At 37.5% G+C, this 10,061-nt stretch overlaps 1 protein-coding gene across 1 annotated transcript; it reads left to right on the forward strand.

Annotated features, from left to right (window-relative positions):
• Positions 1-2,114: 2,114 nt before the first annotated feature.
• HSBP (heat shock factor binding protein) lies at positions 2,115-7,054 on the forward strand. Its single transcript, XM_082877388.1, has 5 exons — positions 2,115-2,289; positions 5,440-5,493; positions 5,914-5,937; positions 6,036-6,078; positions 6,642-7,054. The coding sequence occupies exons 1-5, from the start codon at positions 2,287-2,289 to the stop codon at positions 6,782-6,784; spliced, it is 267 nt and encodes an 88-aa protein (XP_082733514.1). The 5' UTR covers positions 2,115-2,286; the 3' UTR covers positions 6,785-7,054.
• The last annotated feature ends 3,007 nt before the right edge of the window (positions 7,055-10,061 follow it).

Consider the following 10,061-nt stretch of genomic DNA (forward strand, 5'->3'; position numbering starts at 1 on the left):
TATTCCCATGTTAAAAATGAAAGAAGTTGAGCCTTGATTCTACCATTATTGTATTTCTCTTAATCAGTATAAGACTACATTTTTCCATACCAAACTCTCAAAATTTCCAAGGGTACACCTTCATCTTAAATTTCTGAGTTTAATACATATTATTTAGCAAGTTTTCATCACATGAAAAGTGGAAAATTTGCCCTAGTTGACCTATTTTCTCATCAAATTTCTATTTTCAAGAACTGTGCCAGAAAAATATATTTTTCATCAAACTTTCAAAATTTCTAGAAAAATGTATAAAAATCTTTTGGATCTCCATTTTATGTAAAAATATTCCTTAAGGAGTTATCTTTCAACTAAAATTGGTTTCATTGAAAACGAGTGAGCGGTTTGTGAGAAAATCTGATTTTCGTAACAATCAACGAATCTGGACAGCGCTGGAACATTTCTTAAATAACTAAAAATCTAGAAAAGTTATCACATTTCCAAAACATGTTCTAAAAACTAGATTAAATTCTCAAAGAGCCATAGGAAGGCCAAGTTCGAGAAAAAAATCTGAAGTATCCCTTTTGATTTTAATCTTTAAATGGTACTGAATCTAGAAATTTAGTTTTGCATGGGTGTTTTATGCTCTTGTGTACATAGATATGCTTATTTGTACATAATCATGTTTTGGTATGATATTGCATGTGTTATGGTTATGTTCCTTATCTGCTTCATTTTAATGATGCTCATGCTTATGTAGATATTACTATCTTGTTGAGTTTATTCTAACTTGACTTAAAACATTGATCCAAATAGAAAACTTAATTGGGATGGTATTGGGTTTTTGATCACTTGAATAATGAAGATATGATAATGTGTTATATATGGATTGACGGGATGTGCTCCCTAATTGGAGGTTAAGTCTTGCGCAAGCGGTTGTCGCGTAAACCCTAGAATGGAACGGACGTATTCGGACTCTCTGTGACGGTTTGATTGGTGAGATAAGGTTGGGTCTAGATGAGACATTCAGGAGGATAAATTTTTTTTGGAAGGATAACGTTGGATTCAGAAGATAAAACCTTTTTCTTTTCGCTGTCCCTTTTGAGGCCCTACGGTTGACGCTACGCGGTATATTACCGTTGGTAGGTATTTGAGGTAAGTTCTGCAACAAAGTAGCAAAAGGGGAAGTTCTGAATAGTCCGGTGTCCAATTCTCGTGGTTGGGAGGCTGAAATCTCTGTAGGGATTTCTAGAATACTAACCACTAACATTATAACCTTTGTTATCTATTTGAATGATATGTTCTTTTCCTCTATTATTGGACTTGCTATTATTGACTTGAATATCATGCTTCACTATTTGTTTGCTATAAATGTGATGTGTATTGGATTGGCAAAAAAGAACGGGGTGTGTGTGCGTTTACTGGACATTCAAAACTCACGACGTTTCATGCCAGATATTGAAGACTATTAGGCTGGTCAAAGGCAAAACTGAAGCATTTGAGGACGTAGTACGGCTACCCTAGGAGGATTAGAAACTAGTTTGTAAACGTGTTTTGAGATTATAAGTGATAGATCCTATGTTGTATTTAAGACATGATTTGTAATTTGTAACCTATCCTTATACCCCGTCAACTCATGTAGGCCTTGTATTAATACCTTGTCAAGATCTGTCAAAAAGGTAGCTTTGCTATCTAAGGTGGTTGGATTTTGAAAGGAGACTATTTTGACTCCTCTGACCATCCTGAGATCTTACTGGGTTATTATCCAAAGGACTTATTAGTGACGTTTCCTACTCTTGTAACCTTAGATAAATCCTGTATTTATTGGTTAATATATTATTTGATATTCCTGATTTTTGGGGCGTCACATAGGGTGTGTATAATAAAATTCTCCTAGTAATTTATTTTAATTAATAATTTAAATAATTTCATCATTGTATAAGAGATCAATTAAAAATTTTACTTTTTTAATTAATTTTGTTAAATAAAATATTATAATAAGAAAGTATTTGTATGAACAATTTATATTTTAAACAAATATATTTATAATTTAACCTTTAAAAAAAATAATAAAATAAAATTTTAAAAAAATTAAAAAAAAAGAGTCATGTCCCGATCATGAATTTAATTAAAAATTTGTAACAAAAAATTAATTTAAAAAAAAAAATCATATAATTTGTTTTGCCCTTTTCCTTTTTCTAACTCCTCAGCAAATCGCTACCCAAACTGTGTATCGAACTCTCACACTCGTCATCGACTTTGTTCGAAAACTTGTAAAGAATCACAAGCCCATAACCACAGAACTCGAAGATGGTACTCTCTCTCTCTCTCTCTCTCTCTCTCTCTCTCTCTCTCTCTTAATTACCTCCGATTTTCATTCGTGCATTTTAATCTATTCGCATTTCGTTAGGGTTTGAGTAATTTCAGTTTCACTTATCTAAAGATCTGTACTTGTAAACTTTTGATCTGAGATTTAATAATAATTGCTCATATGTAACATTTCATTGAAAATTTGTAGCTTCTGTTTGTTTTCATTTCTGTTTGGATGCCAAGAAAATGCAAAAAGTGCGAAGACATTAGAACTTCAGATCAAATGTTGAATTGAATCTGGCTTTGTATGTCGCTTATGTTGTGGTTATCATGTTATCATGTTGTTTTATTAGTTATTCTCAGCAACCAAGCAAGGGTTGGTGTAAATTGTAATTTAGGTCGTCTTTATAATTTGGTGTTGTGTTGATGGAGTTGGATGTTAAAATGTTCACAGGGATGTGCAGCAGTGTAGTTTGTGAAATTAGTGTACATATAATTCTAATCCAAGTAGGGAAATATTACCCAGTTTTCCTGTGCTTTGAGTCAGTAGTTTGGATGGCAATTTGTGAGAGCACAATTTTTTATGAGAATGAATTAATTTAGTGGGGATCTCAAACTAGAATTATGGGCATGCCCTCTTGTCTTAGAAAGTTTTAGGCCTATGGCTCTGGTCACTGCGCTGTTGTGAAGGATAGTTCGCCTTATGGCCACCTTAAATTACGAGTGAATTGAAAGTGATCTTATGATTTCATTTTGGAAATATAAATCCATAATTACCCTAATAGGTGGGTCTCATAGTGCAGGTGGCTCTGACCGGGTTGGGTTAATAAAGGGTTTGAAAATAAATTTTGAACTGCTTAAACATAATCGCTAAAATAAATACTAATCAGACACCAATAAACAGCCTTACATTGCCAATTTAACTTCATTCTAAGATATTAATCTGTAAACACCTTTGGAAATCCAATGGTTATAATATAAATCCCATTTGCTCTTAAAAGCCTACTAGAATCAGCTGGGGCCTTGTGCCATCTTTGCAATTTTTTGGGTTCTATGGATGGAGCGAAATCAGAGATTGTTTGAAGAGAAGTTTCGGGAGGTGGGCTGTTTGTGGGATCATGTTTGTCACTTATCTTCTTTTTGGGCGTCAAGGAACTCATTATTTAAGGGAGTTCTACTTTTTTTGTTAGTTAAAGATTGGGTGCCAGTGTGTGCTATGTAGACTTTTGCTCGTGTTTAGCTTGTTTCGGGTTATTTGCGTGTTTGTATTCTCATTGTCCTATTGTAAGAGGATGCCTTATCCTCTTTTCCTTTTCTTGTTTTATCAATAAAGCTTTTGTTGTTGATCAAAAAAAAAAAAAAAAAAGAATCAGCTGGGGCCTTTAATTTAACCATAATAGCCTACCAGAGACTGATATCTTTGATGGAAGACTACAAAAATACATTGATAATAGTAGTGTTTGGAAGGAGTTTGAAAGGCCTTGATAGGATATGGGAGGAAATTGTGTGATGCAAGGTAGACATAATGGAACTTCTGGTAAGCAATTGGCCTAATTGAACTTTGGACAATGATATATGATGTATCATGTATGACGTTTAGAATAATAGGACTTGGAGTAGCAGTCAGAAGCGCAATAACAGTCTAAATACAACTTATTGGTGACCTTTCCTCATATCTAAGCTTTTTGGCCTGAAGTCTTTCTTTAGCCTGAATATAGTAGCTGGTTGGTGATTTTGATTCAACATTTTTTTTATAAACAAAATTTTATTAACAAAAATGTATCTTAAAGTGGTCTAATCCTATACACTCAAAAGGTCAAGGCTTGTAAGCTACAAATCCATCGGCATGTTCAAATCACCTATAGATTACACATAAAAATTTAAAAAAAGAAAAAGAAAAAAAGGACAATCCTTTTGAAGCACCAAAAAGAGAGAGAGAGAGAGCAATTTGCATGCCTTCTTCTCTAACCTCTTTGTGCAACAAATGATTCCTTTCTGTGATATCAGAACCATTGTTTGTGATTAATTCAAAACATAATGATCATTGTTATAGCATCATTTTATTAATCAAAATGGAGTTTTGGAATTTCTTGAATTGTAAAAAACCCAACCATGGTTTGGAAGCCATGGCCATACAACTTTGTGAAAAAAAAGAAGAAGGTGGTTTTAGACCAAGCCAAAGCATCCTGATCACCTTGATTGATCTCTAAATCCTAATGTAGACCAAAGAATGCCTCCATAGATTGGACTACCCAATCCTCCAAAGCTCTCTGAAACCAGGGATTTCATACCGTACAACCCTCAGACACCTCTAAGTAATTCTTTACAAATGCATTGGTGTCGATTGCTAACAGCAAAAAAACTGGGAAAATCTCCCTAAGAGGTCAATGACCACACCATGGTTCAAGTCAAAACCTCACTCTTCTCATATTACCCACCTTAAAGAAGATTCTTTGGTTGAGCATTAATCAATAGGGAGAGCATTCTAAGCAACAATTATGCAGCCTTTCTGATCTATAGAATTAAAGTACATCTGTGACTGATTCCTGTAGATTGTGTTTGCATCCCCATGTCAAAGTTGCCCATATAATGGTGTTATTGACTCTGATGAAACTGTCATGTCTTGAAATTTTATTTATTTGCAAGAACAGAGGTGACTGTATTTGAACACCAGGGTGAACGGATGGTATTGCAGAAGCAAACATGCCCCCGCTTTCTCTTTTTCTCCCAACATACACAGATGTGTTACACTTATTAGAAAAGTTGTTCAAGTGGAAATATTGTATAGCAAAAGACCAAGAAATATTCGCGTGAACATCGTGCTTCACTACAACAGCTTCCCTGTGGAACTCCATTAATTGGTTCCTGGCTCTGGATTTTGCTGCTCTAGTGTTGTTTTGAACAGTGTTTCTCTTACAAATTGCTAGATGTTAAGTGGGTGTGACAAGTTGCAAAAAGTACTTCCTTTATCTGATTTAGTTGAACTTGTGACACTGATCTGAGGTTTGCCAATTTGAGTGAGAATGAACTATCCCTCAAGCCTATCTTTTTTTTATAAGTGGCTGCATATTCTGTGTTGTACAGTGATGTGTATCAATTTTCTTGTTAACATTGTACTCGGTAGTCAGTACTAACTTACTATTATGTTTGCAGGATGGTCATGATACAGATGATCCGAAACAGAGCACTGCTGATATGACAGTATTTGTGAGTTCCGTAACCATAACAAAATGCATAAGTATATGTTTCTTGTCAATTTTTTCTTGGAATTAATGAAACAGTTATTGAGAATCTGAGATAGCTCCATATGTCTATAAATGGCGGTAATGAAGGCCTGCATTCTTGGTAGGTTAGGAGTTCAAAGATCCCCTGTTCTAGTAGTTATGGGCCTCTAGAGGAACCAATATTAATTGAGCTCATTTCAGATCAGCCTGAGGTTCACTCATGACCAGGCTTGATAATATTTTGAGACTCATATAAACAAGGGAAGAAAGTTGTAAAACCACATTCTCTTCCTTATATTTTACAATAAGCATGGATCGTATCTTCTTCCTTTGAAATTGTATGCCCTTTGATTTAAGTAAATAAGCCACCGTATTTACTGAAATTTTCGTATTTGTTTTTCAGGTGCAAAATCTTCTGCAGCAAATGGTGAGTCTTTTACTTCTCAATTTTTTAGGGTTTTATATAAATACAACACCACTGTTCAAATAATTTAATTTCTTTACTTTTACTCTTGAATTTTGCAGCAATCTAGGTTTCAGACGATGTCTGACTCCATCATTTCAAAGAATATCCTTTTCATTTTCTCCACATTAATTGCATTTTACTGGTGAACGGTATACCTATGTTTCAAGGAAGTAAAACCATTCCTTTGGTGTTTTGGCATTTCTGTGCATTTAATATTGGTTATACTTTTTATAGCATTTCAATTGAATTGCTTTCCAAGATTTTGATAAGATTAGCCCATCCTGTATTGAGGTTCTTGTTAAAAAAAGAAAGATATAAAAGACATCACTTCATGTTTTTACTATGACAAATGGAGGACTAGTTTTCTTGCAATGACTGGAGGATTGGGTTGTTTGCCATAAAAGAAATTGCAATTTCTTTTCCATGATAAGATAGTAAATTACTTTCCTTCTCACATTTCTCTCTCTCTCTCTCTCCCTCTCTCGGGAAGAGGGTAGAGGGGAGCATCTTTGTTTTGCAATTTCCTTTCTGAACAACAGATTTATGTTGCCAAATGCAATAGAAAACAAACTCGTAACAGGTATCTCTCTATGAGGTGTTAAACTGTTTATGTGGTACTGAATTTTGAGATTAATAAAGTTATTGTTTCTTTAACTACGATGCACTTGATGAGATGGGCAGTCGGATAGATGAGTTGGAGCAGAGCATCAATGATTTGAGGGCCGAGATGGGGCAAGAGGGGACTCCTTCTCCTTCCACTTCTCTGAAGCCAAAAGAAGACCCCAAGGCAGCTGATGATTCGGCATAAGATTTTTCACAGCATGCTGTATTGGTTTCACTAGGTATGTTTGTCCTGGAAAATTCGTTTGCTTGCGACTTTTGAAGTATTTGAACTGAAAACCATTGTTCTACTTTGAGATCATATGAATATTGTTGAGGTCTGTAACTGAGGTATCTTTTGGTGCCTAATTTCTAAGAATTATAGTAGGACTTGTGAGGTGTGATGATCATTTGTCTGATTTTGGTCTCAAACAAATTTATTAGATCATATGAATATCTTTCATTTTAGTCTCATAAACTGTAGACTGAAGTTGCACTCTGTTTGGTTTCACTTATTTCTTGCATATTTAGCTTAAAATTTAAACAAAAATGCTTCGTAGCTCGAGATTCTTAAGGCTAGAGTGGCCCGAAGTTTCAAATCGATGTCGTTTTGAAATTTTTTTGTCTTTTTTTTTTTTTTCCTTCTCTAAAACTGATTTGAGAACAGGCGAGAGAAAGAGAGGAGGAAGAAAGTAGAAGAAAAAAAAGAGAGGGGGAATAGAGGAGGAAAATTTGTGCTGGGTTTTGTTGCTTTCTGTGAAAAATCTTGCTTCATATATCTGGATCTGGGTTGGAGGTAAATAATTTGATGATTTGTAGCTTCAGTGTTCATGGGCATTCTTTGGAAAAGAGGATGACCCACCTTCCATGGAAGCTACTCTGTAAGTGTTAGCATCAAATTGAACATTGGGGTTTGTTAGTCATCTCTGTTAGTCAAAACCACAAACACTTGGAGTGCAAAAGGTTGAAACTTAACTCAAAATCATTTGAATTTCTCAGCAATTCAAGTTTTTAGAACAGAGAATTGAAAACCCATACAAGGAAGCTGAAAGAAAATGTCAAAAAATTAAATACAATCAAGTCAAAGAAACCAGGGATAAGTCAAAATCATTATAATCAAAGTAAAAATTTCCAATTTTTGAAAATTAAAAGAGACATTTCATTGAGGACTAGTAGCCATTGACGAGTGATCTTGAGGAAGATGAAGCTTTGAGAGGGTCATAAAGATTTCAATTAAAGAATGAGGGAGGGGAGTGAAGCTTTTTGTGATGGTGGTGGCTTTGGAAATTCCTTGTTTTTGAGTTTGGGAACAAAGAGGAGTGAATGATGGCGTGAAGGGAAAGAGAACAGAGAGAGGAGAGAGAGAGAGAGAGAGAGAGAGTCCAAAGCAAAGGAGGGAGGGAGGTGGACGAAGAAGAAAGATTGAGCACAGTAAAAAGTTGATTAGAAAAGTAAATTCGGGCCACTCGAGCCATAAGGTTTCAAGCTACGTAGGGGGATTGAAATTTAAAATCATATATATTTCATAGGAAAAATGATTGAGGGCCCGAAATGGCTTGGCTCGAATGTGGCTCGAATTTTTTTTTTTTTTTTTTCTGCCATTTTCGACGCAGAGGAAGCGGAGGAAGAGAGAGAGGGAGAGGGAGAGGGAGAGGGAGAGAAAGAGGGAGAGGGAGAGGGAGAGGGGTCGCCGCCGTCTCCGATCCGTCGCCGATCGCCGCGCCTCCGCCTCCGTCGCCTCCGCCATGCCTCTGCTCGCCATGCCTCTGCTCGTCGCCTCAGCCATCGCCGATCGCCGCCTCTGCCATCGCCGATCGCCGCGCCCCCCGCCTCCGCCTCCAGCCCATTTTTTAGGCCCCCTCCAGTCCCCCTCCTCCCCCTCCCCCTCCCCCTCCTCCGTCTTCGTCTCCCCCTCCCCCTCTCCGTCTTCGTCTCCTTCTTCTGCTGGAAAAAAAAAAAAAAAAAAAATTAAAACCACGAAACGACGTCGTTTCGTGGTTTAGGGGCATTCGGGGCGGAGGAATTCGGGCCCTGTAGCATTGTTGTATTTCATAGTCCAACTTCAAAAAGGTAGGATTGTTAGTTACACTTTCATATTTTCAGCTTAAAAGCTTTAAGTAAGCTCAAAATGCTAAGGTGTCGTTTGGTAACATTTACGTTTTCAGTTTTCTGTTTATATTTATAAAAATTTAAAAAATTCAAATAAAAATATGTTTGGTAAATTTTTAATTTATAAATCAATGATCTCAGTTTATAAATTTGGCCAAAAAGTGTAAACTCAAAAAATGTGTTTCCGTTTTGAGTTTTTAATTTTTTTTTTTTTTACCATCCAACTTTAGACATCACCCGCCACCCATTTTTCACGACCATCTTCCGCCACCACCACCCACTACCCACCCCCACCACCACCTGCCACCATTACTCACCACCCACATACAACCACCACCCACCCCTCGTCGCCGTCGCCGCCGCCGCCGCCACCACCACCACCACTCACCTGCTATCCATCCGTCACTACCATCCACCGCCTACCACCACCTACACGCCACTACCACTTACCACCCATCTGCTACCACCCGCCACCACCAGCCACTTGCTACCCACTCGCCACCACCACCAGCCACCACCACCCGCCATCCACCACCCACCTGCCACCACTACCCGCCATCCACCACCCACCTGCCACCACTACCCGCCACCACTACCACCATCACCCACTCGTTACCAGCCGCCACCATCACCCATCCACCCACCATCACCACTCGCCACCTACCCGCCACCCGCCCACCACCACCACCACCCGCCACCCGCCCACCACCACCACCACCCGCCACCTACCCGCCGCCACCACCCACTCGCCCGCCATCCGCCACCCACCACCCGCCACTGTTACCCACCCATCTACTACCACCCACCGTCGCCACTTTCCACCACTGTCTTCCGCCGCCACTTGTCATTTCTCACTCTTTTTTATATTTTTAATTTTTTTTAAACATTTTGTCAATTACCAAACGCGTTTGTAGTTTATGTTTTTCTAAAAATAAACAAAAATCAATTTATAAATTTTTTATAAATATAAATTGAAAACATAAACTTTATCAAACATGCCCTAATCTTTTTTAAACTTGGATTTTAGTTCTTTTAAAGCCAAAGTCAACTTTTTTTTTTTTTTAGTTTTACCAAACAAGCCAAATTTTCAAAATACAAAATAAAAACACTTTCACAAACTACACCGAACATCTTTGACCAAATAAAATATTTTATGTAAAGAGTACGTTTGTTTCTGACTCAGCTGATGTGGTGTATTTTTTTCGAAAAATGATTTGCACCCCCAATTTTGAAGACCCCCAGTGACCCCCAGCTGATGTGGCAGCACGTGATTGGTTGAATTTTTTTTTTTTTTTTTTTTTGATTTTTACTTGGTCCACAGCCTCCCACGTGGAGTGGGGGTGCTGGGGGTCACCCCCCAACTGGGGGTCCCCAGC

The sequence above is a fragment of the Camellia sinensis genome, chromosome 7, assembly GCF_055761805.1.
Source record: "Camellia sinensis isolate YWXY chromosome 7, ASM5576180v1, whole genome shotgun sequence".
Lineage (NCBI taxonomy): Eukaryota > Viridiplantae > Streptophyta > Magnoliopsida > Ericales > Theaceae > Camellia > Camellia sinensis.

Bases quoted from the DNA above. Each gene is read 5' to 3' on its own strand.
- HSBP (XM_082877388.1), top strand. The intron at 5,938-6,035 runs GTGAGTCTTTTA...TGAATTTTGCAG, and splicing joins AAAATCTTCTGCAGCAAATG to CAATCTAGGTTTCAGACGAT. The intron at 6,079-6,641 runs ATATCCTTTTCA...ACTACGATGCAC, and splicing joins TGACTCCATCATTTCAAAGA to TTGATGAGATGGGCAGTCGG.